Source organism: Calliphora vicina, chromosome 2 (assembly GCF_958450345.1).
Source record: "Calliphora vicina chromosome 2, idCalVici1.1, whole genome shotgun sequence".
Taxonomy (NCBI): Eukaryota; Metazoa; Arthropoda; class Insecta; order Diptera; family Calliphoridae; genus Calliphora; species Calliphora vicina.
Window position 1 is genome coordinate 83,359,589 of NC_088781.1, and position 20,176 is coordinate 83,379,764.

A 20,176-nucleotide genomic window follows, 5' to 3' on the forward strand; every position below is an offset into this window, starting at 1 on the left:
TATTGGACGGTATCCTTCCAAGCGGCCAGCATCCTCACCAGGCTTAGGAATAGGTGTTTAAATTGCAATCTTCCAATCCTGTGGGAACACCCCACTTATTAGTATGTTGTCGTATAGTTTGCAGAGGCGAGATTTTAGTTCCATCGGTGCCATTTTTACCATTGAATAGGTAATTTTGTCTCGAGCTGGAGTCGAACTTTTAAAATTCTCATTATTTCCACTAGTTCAGAAGTATTAATTTTATTTGCCAATACTGTTAGTTGTTCATTGTCCTGCGGTAAGTTTGCAATATCCAGATTTCTCTTAGATATTAATCGATGACTCCAAACTGAGTGGATGTTATTGTTGATACAAATCGCGCCAAAAGAATTAATCTTATCTGTCCTCAAATTATTTACCTTGCTCCATAGGTATCGAACATCCATTGTCGGATTCAAGGAATTTAAAAAGTTCTCCCAGGTACGTTTTTTGGCAATTTTGCACTCCTTTTTAACTTTGGCACTTGACCTTCTATATTCCAAGATATTTGCACGGTTACGACATCTTTTAAAATTTCTCCAGGCGATTTGTCTTTGACTTATCAATTTAGAAATAGTAGTGTTGAACCAAACTGGATTATTCTTACCATTTGTGTTTCGGCTTAATGGGATACTTTCGTTGGCAGCTTCCTTATAAGACGTTTGATTTGAGCTGCTTCCTTATTAATATTCGTCGATGTTGGAAATAGTTCGTTTGAACGAGACATTACATTCTTATAAAGAGACCAATTAGCCTTTTTATCATTAAAACGGGGAATGAATTGCCTTCTGGCAATATCTACGTTATTCGAAATCTTCAAGGGAAAATGGTCACTGACTTCAGGCATGGATAAGCAAGTCCACTTAAGCGTCGGTGCAATGTCCACACTAGCCATCGTAACGTCAACTGCAGTCAGAGTATTCCGTGTATTTAATAATGTTGGTGATCCGTCGTTCATAATTACCAAATTCATATCATCAGCAAAAGCCTCCCAAATTGTCCCATTTGGCGTGTTGGTGTTTGAACCCCTTAAAGTATTCTGCGAATTTAGATCGCCCAACAAAATATGGTGAACGCCACCAGCTATCCTAATCCTCTCAACCATGGCAGATGTCAATCTTAAATCGCATTCTCTATATATGTTAGTTATGTGAATCTCCGTATTGTATTTAATAATTATTTGCTGGAAAAGAAGATCGTCATTTGATGTAACATAATGGGTAACTTTTGTGTTATTCTTAACTAATATGGCAATTTCAGATTTTGCGTAGGAATTGTCCTTGTTGTGGTGAAATACCTTGTAACCTGGCAGATGTAAAAGATGTCTATTCTTGTCTATTATATGGGTCTCTTGTAAAGCGATTATGTTTGGTTTATGTGAAGCGACGAGTAGTTCAAATGCGTATTTGTTATTAATGAAACCCTGAATATTCCACTGAAGTATAGAAATATTAAGTCCATTATCCATGATTGTTTCTATTAATTTATTTTTTGTCACTTTTCATAAAATTTTTTGTTTTTTTGAATGTTTTCGGTGTAATGATTACATTTAAATCGGGAAAACTCTTAAATAATTGTGATGTAGGTGTTGTCTCACAGTTTGGCCTACAGGAATCCTGTCTAGGAGGAGAAGCCAGTCCTAAACCTTCACTTATATCACTGACAATCATATCCTCAGTTAAATCATCATCGAAATTTATATTTGAGCTGAAGTTATCGTTCATCAAATTGTTATCTCTATAGAATATATCGTCATTGTTTTGTTTGTAAGTAGCTGATGTTGTTGTTTCGAGTAGTTTATTTTGTTCTGCGGAAATGTTTAACGTTGGGGAAGATGCTTGATTATTTTGAGAAAAAATTGTTGTGTTTATTGGTGTTGTAATTTGTTTCGAGGGAGAATCAATTTCGTTGTTGTCAAGTGATGTAGATGAGATTTTAATTTTCAAAGGAGAAACTGTGGTTTTTGTTGAGTGTGTTGTGTTGTTTGTTGAATTTTCGTTTTTGTTGTTAGTATTTGTAACGTTTTCTGTTGCATCGACTTGTTCTGTAGAATGGTTGTTGTTGAATTTGAGTAGTTGTTGCTTGCCTGTTGATCGTTTAATACTTGTGCGTATGTTCGTATATTAGTGCCTTTTCTAGGAACAGGTTTGAGGGTGTTAGTTATAGGATTATTGTTGTAGATAACCCAAGCTTCACGATTTGTGCATCTTCTTGATATTCTTAGATGATTTACTGACTTATGTTTCCAAAAAGTTGGACAGTTTGGATCATATGATGTATGCGAATCAAGTTGGCAATTTACGCAACATTTTCTGGTACAAGAATCATGTGGTGTTGGTGTTCCGCATTCTTTACATATTTCTATATTTCGGCAACGCTTCCTGGTATGACATAGCTTCTGGCAGTTTTGGCATTTCATTGGGTTTGGAATGTATTCATCAACTGAAACTCTCTCCGAACCCAGTTTTAGTTCTTCGGGGCGATAAATTAGGTCGAATGTTATAATTGCTGCACCTGTCGATACGACCTCCTTGCCATCCATTTTCGCTATTTTACGCACATCAATTACCTTTTGCGATTTGAGCGATTCAAGTAATTCCTCTTGAGCAATGTGAACGATTTTTCTTGAAAAAATTCATCCTTGGATGGAGTTCAAAGTTTTGTGAAGACTTATTTTGACTGGAATACAATCTATATAGTTCGCTTTAAGATATTGTTCTGCTATTTTGTTGTTTGGGACCTTGATTAGGAGGTCACCACTTCTCATTTCCGTTACTTCTAGTCGATTCTTGTTAATGAAGTCAAGTCCACGTTCCACTTGGAATACATTGTAAGACGCAAGTGGGGCTACTTATATGCCAGAATTTGTAGTAGAGACAGCTGAAGCAATTAGGTAACGTGGGAGTTGTTGATCATTTGCGACAATTTCTGGTAAAGGCACAAAATCTTCGGGGCGTGGGCGTTTGTTTTTATTGTTTTTGCTCTTCCCAGTCAGGGAATCAAGGTCCCTAAACCGGTTGTAATTCGGTGGGTGAACCCCGTTCATGGTTCACGCGGTTACTATAAAATTACACTAGTATTTATAAGAATCTATAATCAAGAAATATGATATATTATTTCTTTCTCTCTTTCGCGAGAGAAAAAAAAAATGAAAATTAAAAACGGTTATAAACACTCTTTCTCCATTTCACTTTCAATACGAAAAATGATGTTTACACGGCAACTGCCCGACAGACTGATTAATTTACATATAATAGACATTTTTAGCCATTTTCGAATAATACTCTATTTTTTAGGTTATTGTTTGAAATTTGGCTTAACGAAAATTCAAAAAAAGAAAAATTTTATGCCGTTTGCAAACATGTAGTGGACAAAATTGAAGTAAACATATTTTCAGATGAAGTGGAGAAGCATATAACGAAAACAATAAATTTGTTATACCCTACATCACCATAGTGGGGAGGGTATAATGCGTTTGTGCAGATGTTAGTAATATCCAAGAATATTAGTCTAACACCCACCTTAATATGGTACATATAATTTTTTCGGCCCAAATACGAAGCCTATTTAAATTGCATGAAATCGGTCCATTATACCACCTAGCCCCCATACAAATTTCCTCACGTAATTGGACTTTATCGGTCATAAATGTTTAATTTATATAGGTATCTACACAAATTTTGCTCCAAATAAATTTTATATATACGGAATTCATGTGAGCTAATTTTATGACGATCGGTCCATAATTAGTCATAGCTCCCATATAATACCCGCTTCCGAAAATAACTTTAACGTGCATAAATCTCTTAAAAATTTAGGTATACACATAAAATTCAACAGAAAATGCAACTCTCATAAAGAAAATAATCACACGACCTAATTTCATGACGATCGGTCCATAATTGGTCATAGCTCCCATATAACCCACTTCCGAAAATCACTCACGAATATAAATTATATTGATATTTTAAAAGCAAATGAGACTCTTGCCAAAGTTTCTTTGCAATCTATTTTACTTCATATTGCTGAAAATTTTTTGAGATGCAAAAAGACGCTGTAATGGAAGCGGAGAAGACATATTTTTTAAGCTCCGAATTATTATTAATATTAAGCTGTACCTCAGATCCATTAATTTCCACGTCATTTTTAGATAGTCGCTTACAAAACCGGAAACGTTCCACACTTCTACCAGAAGTAATTGAACTGTTAAGTTGCAGTGAACCCATTGAAGAATTTCACTTTAGCCACCAAGACAATGAAATTAATGAAAGTGAAGAGGACCTTTTTGATTTAAATTTACAAAATGAATTAGATTTAAGCAATTACTAAAAGTTTTAGTATAATTAAAATAAATTAATGTATTAAGTTTGCATTAATGATTTAAATGGGTTAATTTTTGGTCGTTAGTGGGTTAAATTCCATTTTTTTAACAGAATTATTCTTACTTTGGAAATTATTTAAGGTTTTGGTTTGAATACCATGATTTTGTAGTCGTTATTAATTTAGCACAGAAAAAGTAGTCATTTAACCTATAGTGCAATGAGACAAATGATTTGGCTGTGGTCGCAATGAAAAAATACATACATACATATATCCTCATTCAAACCTACTGTTTCTGCTGAGCAAATAATTTCGTACGTAGAGAAAACTGTTTTAACTGATGTAAACATGTTAAAACATGTCAATTTCAAATTAGCTGTTTCACAGTGCATTATAATGATATTATAAAATCATCATTATGGCCTATTGGTATTAAACTCAGCCCATTTGTTTTTTTTTCTTTCAAAAAAGCCTGCAGAATTGCCTGTGGTATAAAAAAGATGTAATTGCTGAAACTTGCTTAAACGCTGATTTCCATGATGGTGAATTCTTTAATCCAAATTTATATAATATTTATCGTAAAGATAGAAGCGCAGAAAAAACTGGATGTTTGCTGGGTGGCGGATTGCTAGTTGCCGTAAGAAAACAATTATCATCTTACTCATCTTCACTAATTGTTATTGATGAGTTATATCAATTATTTGTTATTAATTATTTTCGTATATCTTATATTCCTCCTAATAGCTCTTACTATTTATATTCACTAGGATCGCCTGGTTGTCAAAATTCGACCACTAATAACAAAATTATACTTTGAGTATACGCAAAAATATTTTTCACGTTTGAGTACAAATACACGTGTATTTAGATGTGCATAAACATGTTGTTGTTGTTTTTCAAGCAAATTTAGAACGCTTTTTAACACTTTTATGGAAAGAATTTTTAAAAAAAAATTTATATTGTGCACATTTAGAGAAAATAATCTTTTAAACCATATAGGTTTCATCAATATTGGTGGACAATAACATACTTAAAAGTGTACCACAAAAAAACGTGTGGCCTATTTATATGGGGGATTTCATGTCAAGTGAACCAACTTTTGAAATCGATGTCTTCCGATCGGGATGAAATTTGCACCAAGGTTAGCTCTATTGGATAGTAACTCAGACACAATTTCAACAACATCGGTCGAGAACTCTCTGAGTTATAGGGGGTAAAATTTTGACAATTTGGTCAAACAGGGGTTTTTTCTTATCCATGTAACTTATTACCTATTGTTCTTAGCAAAATGTGTTCCAAATAGTATAGATAGCTATTTCTTCGATCTTTCGAAAAAAAATATTTAAAAAAAAAAATAAAAAATTTTTAATATTTTTTTTCCGAAATCAAAAACTTTTTTGACTTTTTTTTAAAATACGCTATTTTTTTTTTTTCTTAAAATAAAGTTTAGATATTTTCCTTGAACACCTACTTGGTCGCTTAGTGGGATGCGAGTGGGATATCTATCAAAATAAATATTTTGTAACTCAAAACATAAAATTTTTGACTTTTTTTGCAAAATCAAAAACTTTGTTGACTTTTTTTTTTCAAAATGGACCCTTTTTTAATCTTTTTTTTTAGGTCAAACAAAAGCTTAGATATTATCCTTGAAGACCCTTTTGGTCGCTTAGTGGGATGCGAGTGGGATATCTATCAAAATAAATATTTTTTAACTCAAGACTTACAATTTTTGACTTTTTTTTTTGCAAATACGATTTTTTTTCCAAATGGGCCCTTTTTTAAAATTTTTTTTGTAGTCAAAAGAAAGCTTAGGTCCATTCCTTTAGGATATTTTTAGTCCCTTAGTGGGATGCGAGTAGGATATCTATCAAAATAAATATTTTGTAACGCAAGACATACAATTTTTTAATTTTTTTTTGCAAAATCAAAATTTTTTTCCAATATGGGCCCTTTTTTAATTTTTTTTTTTTGCTCAAAAGAAAGCCTAGGTCCATTCCTTTAAGATATTTTTAGTCCCTTAGTGGGATGCGAGTGGGATATCTATCAAAATAAATATTTTGTAACGCAAGACATACAATTTTTTAATTTTTTTTGGCAAAATCGAAATTTTTTTCCAATATGGGACTTTTTTTTAAAAATTTTTTTTGCTCAAAAGAAAGCTTAGGTCTTTTCCTTTAAGACCTATTTTGTCACTTAGGAAGATGTGAGTAGGATATCTATTAAAATAAAAATGTTGTAACTCAAGACATTCAATTATTGACATTTTTTTTGCAAATTCGAATTTTTTTTCAAAATGGGCCCTTTTTTAAAAATTTTTTTTTAGTCAAAAGAAAGCTTAGGTCCATTCCTTTAAGATATTTTAGGTCCCTTAGTGGGATACGAGTGGGATATCTATCAAAATAAATATTTTGTAACTCAAGATATACAATTTTTGATTTTTTGGCAAAATCAAAAACTTTTTTTTACTTTTTTTTAAAATGGGCCCTTTTTGTAATTTTTTTTTTTGCTATAAAGAAAGCTTAGGCCATTCCTTTAAGATGGTTTTGATCGCTTAGTGGGATGCGAGTGGGATATATATCAAAATAAATGTTTTGTAACTCAAGACATACAATTTTTGTGTTAAAACATTTATTTTGATAGATATCCCACTCGCATCCCACTAAGGGACTAAAAATATCTTAAAGGAATGGACCTAGGCTTTCTTTTGAGCAAAAAAAAAAATTAAAAAAGGGCCCATATTGGAAAAAAATTTTGATTTTGCAAAAAAAAATTAAAAAATTGTATGTCTTGCGTTACAAAATATTTATTTTGATAGATATCCTACTCGCATCCCACTAAGGGACTAAAAATATCTTAAAGGAATGGACCTAAGCTTTCTTTTGACTACAAAAAAAATTTTAAAAAAAGGGCCCATTTGGAAAAAAAATCGTATTTGCAAAAAAAAAAAGTCAAAAATTGTAAGTCTTGAGTTAAAAAATATTTATTTTGATAGATATCCCACTCGCATCCCACTAAGCGACCAAAAGGGTCTTCAAGGATAATATCTAAGCTTTTGTTTGACCTAAAAAAAAAAGATTAAAAAAGGGTCCATTTTGAAAAAAAAAGTCAACAAAGTTTTTGATTTTGCAAAAAAAGTCAAAAATTTTATGTTTTGAGTTACAAAATATTTATTTTGATAGATATCCCACTCGCATCCCACTAAGCGACCAAGTAGGTGTTCAAGGAAAATATCTAAACTTTATTTTAAGAAAAAAAAAAAAATAGCGTATTTTAAAAAAAAGTCAAAAAAGTTTTTGATTTCGGAAAAAAAATATTAAAAATTTTTTATTTTTTTTTTTAAATATTTTTTTTCGAAAGATCGAAGAAATAGCTATCTATACTATTTGGGACACATTTTGCTAAGAACAATAGGTAATAAGTTACATGGATAAGAAAAAACCCCTGTTTGACCAAATTGTCAAAATTTTACCCCCTATAACTCAGAGAGTTCTCGACCGATGTTGTTGAAAAATTGTGTCTGAGTTACTATCCAATAGAGCTAACCTTGGTGCAAATTTCATCCCGGAATTTCATCGGAAGACATCGATTTCAAAAGTTGGTTCACTTGACATGAAATCCCCCATATATAAAAAGTCATATTGATAATATTATCCATTTATATAATAATTTGAAATTAAACACTCGCTTTTGTTTATTTGGAGATTATAATTTAGGAAACATTGTTTGGTCACCTTCTGATGAAGGATTAATTCCAACTAATGTTAATAAAGATTGTGAAATGTATGTAATTGATAGCTTTTTGGAAATGGATCTAGTTCAAATAAGTAATGTCTTCAATAAATTGATTATTTTAGTTCGTATATTTATTCCATCTAATTCAAATTATTCAATTTAAAATATTCTTTTTCACCTTTAAATATACATCATTGTGGATTAATAATTGAATTACAGTTCCTTAATTATATTAATTCTTCGTTGCATCTAAAACAGAAAATTTTGAATTTTAATTTATGTAATTTTGATAAATTAAATTCTACTTTAATAAATTTTGATTGGTCATTATTGTTTTTCAAGAATGATGTTAGAATTTCATATGAACTTTTTTTAAATAATTTTCTAGAAATATGTTATAAAATTATCCCCCTATAAGGTATCCTTACGGAGAACATGTCCGATTTTTTGAAAATGTCGCCCCTATTTTTTATCAAAATTTCAACTTTGGGCCACTTGTTCTAAAATCCCAAAGCTGGGATCAGAAAACAGAAAGCTGCTTTGGAAACCCAGATGTGTTTCCTATTTATCGCCAAAGTATTTTCCCAGCTCCAAGGGAAGTGTGGAGGAATACAAGTGTCTATTAGAAAAAAATACCACTTTCTTCTAAAAGTTCACTTTTACCTCTAAATCCGTTTCTTGACAATGAGGGTGTCATGAGTCTTAATGGTCGATTGGCTAGGTCGCCTTCATTGGTTTATACGGAACGGCATCCTATTTTATTGCCATATTCATGTCGCTTCACGCTCCATTTAGCAGAATTTATTCACAAGATTTCCATTCACGGTGGAAATCAACTAATGCTAAGGATAATAAGAATCGAATATTGGATTAATCGTTTAAAGAGACTTGTTAGAACTATTGTTAATCGCTGTAAGCGATGCGTGTTGGATCGTAAACGCGCTTGCACTCAACTAATGGCTGCCTTAACCCCAGAACGGACAGACTTGGATCGACCATTCACAACAACAGGATTTGATTTAGCTGGCCCCTTCGATATGAAAAATTTGAATGGTAGGTCCTGTCAGATCTTAAAGGCCTATGTCTGTAATTTTGTATATTTTGCCACACTTAGAAGTAACTTCAGATTTATCAACAGATACATTTTTAGCGGCATTTAATCGATTTATTTCGAGACGCGGTTGTCCACATACGATCTTTTCGGATAACGGGACGAATTTCGTAGGTGCTTCTCGTGAATTGGAGAGAGAATTTAAAACCTTTTTATTAGAAAGTAAGTCTAGGATTTGTTCGACATTTGGCATCAACGGCCTTTCATGGCGTTTTATTCCCGCTGGTGCTCCCCATATGGGAGGTTTGTGGGAAGCGGGAGTTCGAAGCTTTAAACTACACTTTCGTAAAGATGCACATTCCGGTAAATATACCTTTGAGGAACTTTCTACTGTCCTCGATAGAATTGAGGCATGTCTAAATTCTCGACCCTTATGCCCTATGAATGATTATCCTAATGAGATAGTGGCTCTTACACTAGGTCATTTCTTAATAGGGTCTCCTATACTAGCTCCACCTGAACCGTCAATTTATGACTCGCCGCTTAGTCTTCTAAATCGTTATAGGAAAGTTAAGGCACTGACTCATCACTTTTGTCGTCCATGGAAAGAAGAGTACTTGTCAGGTCTTCACAAACGATATAAGTGGAAATATCCAGAACGCATCTGAACGATATAGCAGACGGAGACTTAGTTGTTATACGAAATGAGCAATTGTCATCCACTTCTTGGAAAATGGGAAGATTTGTTCGGACTTATCCAGGAAGTGATAATCACGTACGCGTCGGACATACGGACAGAAAACGGGGTAATAAAGCGACCAATTACAAAACTGGTTGTTTTAACCAGTGAAACAGTTAAAAAAAACTTTTGTTAACCTTCATTGTTTCCTAGCAGTGATACCGGCTCCTGAAGCCAACATAACTATAAATCCTGATCCAGTATCAGGTGTCGTGGAAGCCTATGGTTCGAATCCGGTCGGGAATTCGAGAAACGTTCAAAAAAATTGTCGCATTTGTGATCGTAGGCATAAATTGTCTTCGTGTCGTAAATTCATAAATATGACTTGCGAAAAACGAATTAGGATGGTGCTACTACACCATTATTGCTCGCGTTGTCTTTCCGCAAATCACATTTCCCGGGATTGTTCAGGTGAAGGATGTTGTAAAATGTGTAAAGGAAAGCATCATTCGATGCTACATTATGACAATCACGTTGCGGCGAAACAAATGAAAACTAAAAAACGCTCGCGAACTAGCGATCCTCGACCTGCGGTTTCTAATCAACTTCCTTCAATGCCATTGTTTCAACGCGTGTCGTTTTCTCCAACGGCAACTGTTTTGATGCACACGTCGAACAATAGCATTCGGGTACGGTCAGTTTTAGACCTTTGTTGTAGTATGAGCTATATTTGCTCAAGTTTAGTGGCAAACCTAAAGCTGCTCGTCTCCACCGTTGATGAAGAAAAATATCGTAAAGTCAATATATGTTCTCTTTATGAGGCATCGCGACAAATTTCGTTGACAGTAAAGGTAAAAACAATGCATGGCATTAAAATTCCTATAGAGACGGTTTCGGACACGATTAGAGATCATTTTGAGGGTATGCAATTGGCAGATCCGAGTTTTAATGTGTCGCTCTCGTGATTGGTCCTGAGATAGCGCCGCAAATAATTTTTTTTTTAATTTTATTTTTATTTACTGGATCTTTCTTATTAGAGAAAATAACAATAAGTATTAAAATCTTAAATTAACTAGTAACTTCTGGGTCTATTGCCATTGCAACAGAAAATCCAATTTTCTTTGCGTAAAGTGTTCATCTTTCATGCTGTTCTGCGAGGGCTTGAGGCGAGTATGTCCATTATAATATAGTATATCCTGTGCAAGAGTATTTGGATGAGTTGCCAGTACATATCTGTAGCATAAGATTTTTATTTCGTCGCGAACAAATGGAATGTTAAGGTCCATATGAATATTCGCGTTACTAATAAACCACGGGTCACCAGTAATTAGTCGCAATGTTTTATATTGTCGTCTTTGTAATTTTTCTATATTAGAAGCAGAAGCTGTTTCCCATAGTTGGATACCATAGGTCCATATTGGCTTAATAATAGCTTTGTAGAGTAGAGCCTTGGAGCTGTAATGTTTTAAGTTTAAGTAGTGTGGATTTGGATTCAATATGTTGAGACCAGGTAAGGCGACGATCAAGGTGTATACCAAGATATTTAATATGATTTTGCTCGGGAATATCGATGTTATTTATCTTCAGTTTGTGACAGTTTCCCTTTCTCAAGGTGAAAGTTACATGTGCGCACTTTGTTGGATTAACTTTTATCCTCCATTTGTTTAGCCATTTTTCGAGTTCTTTAATATGAGGCTGCAGACAACTAGAAGCAATTTATAGATTTTTATGTACGCTTATAAACGCTGTATCGTCTGCAAAAGTTGACGTATGTATCAGGTTATTTGTGGGCATATCTGAAGTATAAACTATATACATGAGAGGACCAAGTATACTGCCTTGGGGAAATCCTGCTGCAATTTGTCTTGAGTCTGAGGTGTGGTCTTTATACTTTACTACAAATGAACGATCTAATAAATAATTCCGCAGTAGCTTGTGGGTATTTTGGGGTAATAAGGAGTCTATTTTATATAAAGTCTATGAAGAGTGATGAGCAATAGTGTTTGTCCTCAAAAGCCTTTCTAATAAGAGTAACTATGCGATGAACCTGTTCTATGGTGCCATGATCCTTACGGAATCCAAACTGATGAACGGGAATGATGTGGGTCGTTTAGATATGGGGTCAATGCGTTTAAAAGTACTTTCTCAAAGAGCTTTGATAAAATTGAAAGTAGGCTTATCGGGATATAAGATGACACTTGACAAACGTCCTTACCTGGCTTAGGTATCATAATTATTTCTGATATTTTCAATGATTTAGGATAGAAACCAGTTCGCAAGATGGAATTGAAAATGAATAAAACTATTCGGCTTTATCTTTATGGGACCTAACCCAATTACCATCGATATAACGAATAGCAGATTCGTGTATATTTGGATTTTTAAGTTTTTTGGTGGCTTTCCAAAGACTATAATCCGTGGATTTTGTTGTATCTAGGCCTTCCAAATATGCCTTTAGAGTTGACTGTTTGTCCTCCATAAGTGCAGTATGAAGGGTTCGTTGACAGTGGTTTAGTTGACTTCTCAAGGTAGGAGAACGGTGTAGTTTGTCATTGTCTTCTAAGATTTCTCTTTTCCTTTATAAGGTTTTGTATGGTTGTTGAAAATTTATTATTTTTGGTGCCGTTGTAGCGTTTAAAAGGAGTAGCAACTTTTGCTGCTGTTGATGTATTTCATTGTAGGATTTCAGTGAAATATTTTGAGATACATGGGAGCTTACATACTTTCTATATTTAAGCCAGTTAGTATGTCTATTAGGGAAACAAAAAGGTTTTTCGATGTTTTGCCAATTGAGTATTGATATAATAGTGGGGGAGTGGTCAGAAGACAAGTCGAACAAAGAGACTGTAGAAAGCTGATCGTGTCTGATGTTCTTAATGACTGCAAAATCTATTAAATCAGTCTTTTGTAGATCTGAAGGCCAATAAGTGGGCTGTCCACCAGATATAACGTCAAGTTTAGGAGATGAGATAGCTTTAAATAGCTGTCTGCCCTTAGGAGTTGTGAGTCGTGAGCCCCAGAACGTGTGCTTTGCGTTGTAATCTCCTGCCGCTATAAATTTGTTGCCTAGAGTTTTGTATAACGTTATGAATTGATCATCTGTTATTTTGTGTCTTGGGGGACAGTATAGAGAAGATATGGTGATGTTTGTGGCCGAAATGCATATTGATGAGGCTTGAATGTGTTCTGTTTTATATTCCAGCATTGGGAAATGGCTAATTTGATTACTAATTATTATAGCTGCACCACCACACGCTTTACCACTTGGATATTTTGTGTCGTATATAGAGAAAACTTTAATTCGAAAACAGTTTTTTAATGTAAAATGCGTTTCAGAAACCAGCAATATGTCAATAGATTGAGACTTCAGAAAACTTTATACTTCTAATTTGTGTTGGCTTAAGCCGTTTGCATTCCAGTAACATATTCTTAACTGGTTCATTGTTTATAGGCGAATGCTTGAAGTAGCATACCCTGGTTTCTTAACAGTTCCTGCATCATGACTTGCATATTTGATATAAAGTTGTTCATAGTTTGTATCAGAAGCTCTATTGAGCTTTCTAAGTATGGGAAGTCATTTGACTGAAAACGCCGATAAGCGTGTTTATTAGGAGCGTTGCGCTTTATCTGTATAAAGACGGGCACAGTGCTTTGTCCCCATATAACTATGGGACAAAAATAGAAGCAGTTGTCGTAGACTATTGAAATTTGGTGTGCTAATATAAAATACCTTAGTTAAGAAAAATTAAATTTTTGAAAAAAATCGGACCAAGGACACCTACATCCCATATATACCAAAAATATAATATTTAATTTTGGCTACATAATTGATCTAAAAATCATGAAAATCTACAATCTTTCTGTTCATTTTTATTGTGATTGCAGAAAGAACTATTGGTCCTGCCATATATCCTTAATTGTAAAAACTCTCGAGCACAGTTGGGAAATGAAAAAAAGTTTAAATAAATCTGTAACTTCTATACCAACAGTCCGACGTTAACAAAATTCCATGGCTATAGAGGAAGTATAGCTGAGTTTATGTTTTGAATTTGGACTTTAGAAGGTATGGCGGTATGATGCCAAATTGTTGTTCTCGATCTGATTTGAAAGATTTTTATAGGTGTAGAATCTACAAGAAGATACAAAAAACATTGCATGAACTATATTTTATCTCTTATATTTGACGAGATATTAACATTTGAAAATTAAAATTTCAAGTTTTTATCCTACTTTAGTCTGGATTTTTGCTAATAGTGAATCCAAATCTATTCCTATTTTGTTCAAATATACATTTTTGAATTACCAACAAATATATTAGTAATAGCAAAAATATAATAATTTTAAAATCTATACTAATTCAAAAGTTATGTGCATTTAAATTAAAAATAATTTAAAAAGTATTTTTTTCACGAATTTGTTTAGTTAAGAAAATAAAAAAAATAAATAATGTGTTTATATTTTTCTCAAAGATAACATTTTGGAAGAACTGTAAAAAAAAAATAATTTCAAAACTTTTATATCTGCGAGTTCCATAGCCAAATTAACTCTTATCACATAGCTGTTTTTAAAAAATTAAAACAATTCTTGTATGACCCAATATGTTCTTAAACAAAGTCAAAAACCTAAAAAATACCATTTTTGGGATTTTTTTTTTGAATTGTGGGATTCTCAATAATAATTCACAAATTTCTTTCATACTTTTGCATTTGGACCAAAAATTTCAATATAAGTTTCAAATTTCGATAAAAACGATTCATAAACAAAACTTTTATTATATTAAAATATTATAAAAAAATCAGCTACCATTTTTGATTCCCATATGTTAGAGTTAGATTAAAAACACTTTATTATTTTCAACCCCTCTTCAAATACGAAAATGAAACATAGTCACTTTTGTAATTATTATTTTTGTACAGAAAAATTTGTCAATTTTTTTATAATATTTTTTCATTGTTAAAAACGTTTTTACTGAATAAACACACCAACATTAGTTTTCATTTTCAATAATTCGGTTGAAATAATTTTTGAATTTTTAATTTTGTCAATTCGTGTTTTGTCTATACGCGTTTTATTTCTAAAAATTCAAGAAAATGTCAACATACAATTTAAGAAGTAGTGCAGCCACACAAGACCCCCCTATAACTCGAGCAGCTAGTGTTCCGGACTTCGTTAATGACAATGATCAAGATTTAAATACAACCATTATTGAGCCAATGCATACAACGCCAATATCTGCCGATAATGATCAATTATGTGCAATAATGGCTGGTATTAACGATTTAGCCAGAGGTGTTTCTGAAAGACGACGAGACATCGATTTACTAAGAAGTCATATACAACAACATCCGCCAAGATTTGGTGGCCAATCTGGATTAGATTTGCCACATCAAGAGCCTTTCCAATTTGAAGGTCAATCGGGACAAAATATACAATGCCCATCTATAACTAATCTTGGACAAAATATGCCAATGGAAACTTCTCCAAATTTGCGTCCAAATTATAATTCATGCAAAATATACGATTTGCCTGTTTTCTCCGGAAAACCTGAAGAATGGCCATTATTTTATGCAAACTTTAAAGATAGCACCAATGAATTTGATTATAGTTATCGCCATAATTTAATGCGTCTGCAAAAATGCCTTGTTGGTGATGCAAAAGAAGCCGTTGCATCGTTGCTAATTTATCCGAAAGATGTACCAAAGGTAATAGAAGAATTAGAGTTTCGTTTTGGTAGACCTGATCTTCTTGTACGTTCCCAATTACAAATGATTCAACAATTTCCTTCTGTGAGTGCCAAAAGATTAGATCAAATTATTACCTTCGCCACTAAGGTGAGAAATGTAGTAGCATTTCTTAATTCTGCCAACTGCTCCCATCATCTTCTCAATTCTACATTATTGGAGGAACTGGTATCAAAATTGCCCCTCGATAAGCAATATGAGTGGGCCAGGTCAAGTATGTCAATTAAACCGTATCCTACAGTTGCAGATTTCTCCAATTGGGTTGGAGAATTAGCTAAAGTCATAAGTGTTATGGGAGTTAATGTTCCCCATGCTAATCAAACCCGTCCTTTGATGCTGATTGAACATCAGAAACAAAAACAAAATCTAAAGTGTTACTTATGTAATGGTCAACATGCTATATATAAATGCCAAAAATTTACTGAGGAGTTACCAATTAGTGTCCGTTGGGATAAGGTTAAAGAGTTGAAGCTATGTTTTTGCTGTTTAAAAAAAGGTCATGGTTCCTCGAACTGCCGTTTTAAGAAAGCATGTGGAATAAATAATTGTAAGCGTCCGCATCATCCAACATTACATGAAGACAAGCCAGTTCCATCTTCTGCAGTTGAAGAAACTCAGCCTCTTCTCAACTGCAGAAGTCATCACATAGAGGCAAGTAAATTATTTAAAATAATACCAATTAAGATATTTGGTCCTGTCTCTTGCTTTAAGGGTTTTGCCATATTTGATGAAGGGTCGTCAATTTCTCTGATGGATGAAAATATTTCTAAGCAGCTGGGCCTCAAAGGTCAGCCATCTCAATTAACTCTTCAATGGTATGGAGACAATGTTATCACTGAGAAATCGTATAAAGTCAGTTGTGAAATTGAAGGTGTTTCTGAACCTAAAATTCGTTTTTCCCTGAAGAATGTATACACTGTGGGCAAGTTGAATTTACCCATGCAGTCTTTCAGGAAGAGTTCCTGTCCTCATTTAAAAGAAATTCCTATAGATGATTATGAAAACGCCATCCCTGTTTTATTACTTGGTTTGGATAATATTCACTTGGCTATTCCTACAGCTATAAAAGAAGCTGGGGAATCAAATCCAATTGCCGTTAAAACAAAACTTGGTTGGGTGGCATATGGTCCTACAAGTATGACATCATCTCGAAGTCCAACAGTTCTACATATACACCAGACAAATGAGTTGCAAGAAATTCACGATATGGTTGGAGAATATTTTGCCACAGAAAATTTTGGTACCAATGCTAATACGAAACTTCTACTTTCTGACGAAGATCAAATCGGTCGTAGTATTATGGAAAATACAATTAAGCGTGTCGGTGAACGATTTGAGATTGGTTTACTGTGGAAAAAGTATCCGCCTGAACTTCCACCAAGTTACACTATGGCCCAGAAGAGATTATACACTATTGAGAAGAAAATGCAACAAGATAAAAAGTTCGCTCAAAAATATATTGCAGAAATTGAGAAATACCTTCAAAAAGGTTATGCCCGTATGTTATCAACTGAAGAAATTGCTAATAAAGAGTACCCAATTTGGTATTTACCGCACTTTGGCGTGGTCAACCCCCACAAACCAGAAAAACTTCGGGTTGTATTTGATGCAGCAGCTAAAACCGCAGATATATCTTTAAATTCCTCGTTAGTAAGAGGACCTGAACAAACAAAGCCATTACTTAGCATTCTTCTCAAGTTTCGTGAAGGAGTCATTGCCGTTGCAGCTGATATCAGAGAGATGTTCTCGCAAGTCATAATTCGTGAAGAAGATCAACATGCTCAACGATTTCTTTGGCGAAATGGAGATGTTAATAAACCAATTCAACAATACGCAATGGTCTCGATGACGTTTGGAGCTGTTTGTTCACCTTGTTGTGCTGAATTTGTGAAAAATCAAAACGCCAAAGAATTTTCACATATGTTTCCTGAAGCTGTAGATGCCATTATTGATAAACATTATGTGGATGATTTCGTATGCAGTTTTGATAATGAAGATTATGCTATACGTTTGTGTAAAGAAGTTGTTCAAATTCACTCAAAAGCTGGTTTTGAATTACGTGGCTTTGTATCCAACTGTAAGAATTTAGAAACTGCAATGAATCCTGTTACATGTAATGAACTAAATGAAGTTAGCATGGAAAAGCAAGCTACTACTGATAAAATTCTGGGAATGTTTTGGAATAAACACGATGATACTTTTGAATTTAAAACAAAGTTTTTAAATCTTAATCCTGATGTATATAATGGTGTACGGGTTCCTACCAAAAGAGAAATGCTCAAGATTGCGATGGCAGTTTTCGACCCATTTGGTTTAATTGCAGACTTTCTCCTCCATTCGAAGTTATTGGTGCAGACTTGCTGGAAAGCAAATATTGGTTGGGATGATCCAATCCCGGAAATTTTACACAAAAAATTCAATGCTTGGTGGGATGAATTTAAAGAAGTTAGGAACTTCAAAATACCACGATGTTTATCTCCTATATTGCACAAATCATTAAATATTCAACTTCACGTTTTTGTCGATGCCAGCCAAGATGCCTTTGCAGCTGTGTGTTATTTGAGAATTCTCCATGAATCTGTAATTAATGTTTCTTTCATAATTGGAAAAATTCGATGCGCCCCCAAAAAGTTGATGAGTATTCCACGGCTGGAATTGCAAGCTGCCGTGTTAGGAGTACGTTTAAGCAAAGTCGTAACAGAAGGTCATGAATTCAAAATTTCGTCAATACACTATTGGTCGGATTCTTAAACTGTTATTAGTTGGATCTATTCTACAGAGCGCCGTTTTAAAGCATTTGTAAGCCACAGAGTTGCTGAAATTCTAGAGAATTCTTTACCCACACAATGGAAATGGATCCCAACAAACCTTAATGCTGCAGATGCTGGTACACGACCGAAGTATCCTCCAAAATTTATTCAAAATAGTTTGTGGATAACAGGACCTGCATTTTTATATGAAGAAGAATCTTGTTGGCCTAATAATGAAGTCGAATGTCCAGATTTGTTACAAGATGAAGTAAAGCCATGTTTATTCGCTACAACTAATAATAATAATACAGTTATTCAGTTCTCTCGATTTTCATCATATACTAAATTAAAGAGATGTGTAGCTTGGGTTCTTCGTTTCATAAAAAGTATTCACTCGACCGATGATTTAAGAGCAGATGAAATAACATCCGCAGATATTATTATATGCCGTTTGGTACAAAGCGAGTGTTATCAAAACGAGTTAAAGTATCTCCAAAAGTTGCAGGCTGTGCCTAAATCTAGTACAATACATTCCTTGGTTCCTTACTTGGATGAAAATTCATTACTCAGAGTTAATGGACGTTTAGATGAAGCATTTTTACCTCTGAATGCAAGAAGGCCAATTATTTTACCTCAAAAGCATTATGTTTCGGAACTTATAATGATGCACTATCATATAAAAAACCATCATCAGAATATGTCGGTAACTATTAACGAGCTACGTCAAAGATATTGGATACCTCATATAAAATCTGTATTTAAAAAAGTTGTTAAGAAATGTTACGTTTGTAAATATGATAATGCCAAACCCACGCAACCATTAATGGGAACGTTGCCACCAGATCGTGTTACTCCATTCACACGACCATTCTCTTACACTGGAGTTGATTTATTTGGTCCATTTAATGTTGCTATTGGCCGACGTAAAGAAAAACGTTGGGCCGTAATATTTCCATGCTTAACTACAAGAGGAGCACATATTGAATTAGCAGAAAATCTTTCCGCAGAAGCATTTATTTTGTGCTTTAGGAACTTTGTAAATCGACGTGGAACGCCTGTTAGAATTCGCAGCGATAATGGCACGAATTTTATTGCATCTCAAAAGCTTTTAAAAAAAGAAGTAAGACTCCTAAATATTGATGAAATTACGAAAGAAGCAACCAAACATAATATTGAATGGATTTTCAATTGTCCAGCTAATCCAAGTTCTGGTGGTTGTTGGGAAAGGCTTATAAGGATAGTTAAACGCTTATTACTGAAAACGTTGAGGGATTCCACGCCACGTCTTGAGACACTACGAAGTGTTCTTATTGAAGCCGAAAATATTATAAATTCCCGTCCATTGACAGAAATTCCAGTTTCATCTGAAGATGCTGAGCCCATTACGCCTAACCACTTCCTACTAGGTTGTCTTAACACAACGCAAACTCCAATTACTAACGAAGAAAACATATGTCTACGAAAACAATGGAGGATTGCTCAAAACTTGAAGGACCGATTGTGGAAAAGATGGGTAACTGAATTCCTTCCTCAACTAATGCAAAGACCAAAGTGGAAAAATGCTGTTAGCCCTATACAAATAGATGATATTGTTTTAATCCTTGATTCAAGTCAACCAAGACACCAGTGGCTCAAGGGCCGTGTATTAAAAACTTATCCTTCCAAAGATGGTCAAGTACGCTTTGCCGACATCAAAACCAAAAATGGAGTTACTCGTCGACCAGCCACAAAATTAGCTGTTTTGAATTTGTCAAGTGGTGAACCAATAGCTGGTTCACGAAGGGGGGAATGTTAGAGTTAGATTAAAAACACTTTATTATTTTCAACCCCTCTTCAAATACGAAAATGAAACATAGTCACTTTTGTAATTATTATTTTTGTACAC

The 20,176-nt window shown here is 33.8% G+C and overlaps 3 protein-coding genes across 3 annotated transcripts in view; 2 read left to right on the forward strand and 1 right to left on the reverse strand.

The window, feature by feature from the left end:
* The window catches only part of ova (ovaries absent), a 391,912-nt gene that overhangs the window by 274,548 nt on the left and 97,188 nt on the right, over positions 1-20,176 (reverse strand). The window lies entirely within an intron of this gene.
* Positions 8,910-9,789, forward strand: LOC135950608 (uncharacterized). Its single transcript, XM_065500141.1, has 2 exons — positions 8,910-9,123; positions 9,185-9,789. Exons 1-2 carry the CDS (start codon positions 8,910-8,912, stop codon positions 9,787-9,789), a joined length of 819 nt encoding a protein of 272 aa, XP_065356213.1.
* LOC135950609 (uncharacterized) lies at positions 14,891-20,086 on the forward strand. Its single transcript, XM_065500142.1, has 2 exons — positions 14,891-18,245; positions 18,321-20,086. Exons 1-2 carry the CDS (start codon positions 14,891-14,893, stop codon positions 20,084-20,086), a joined length of 5,121 nt encoding a protein of 1,706 aa, XP_065356214.1.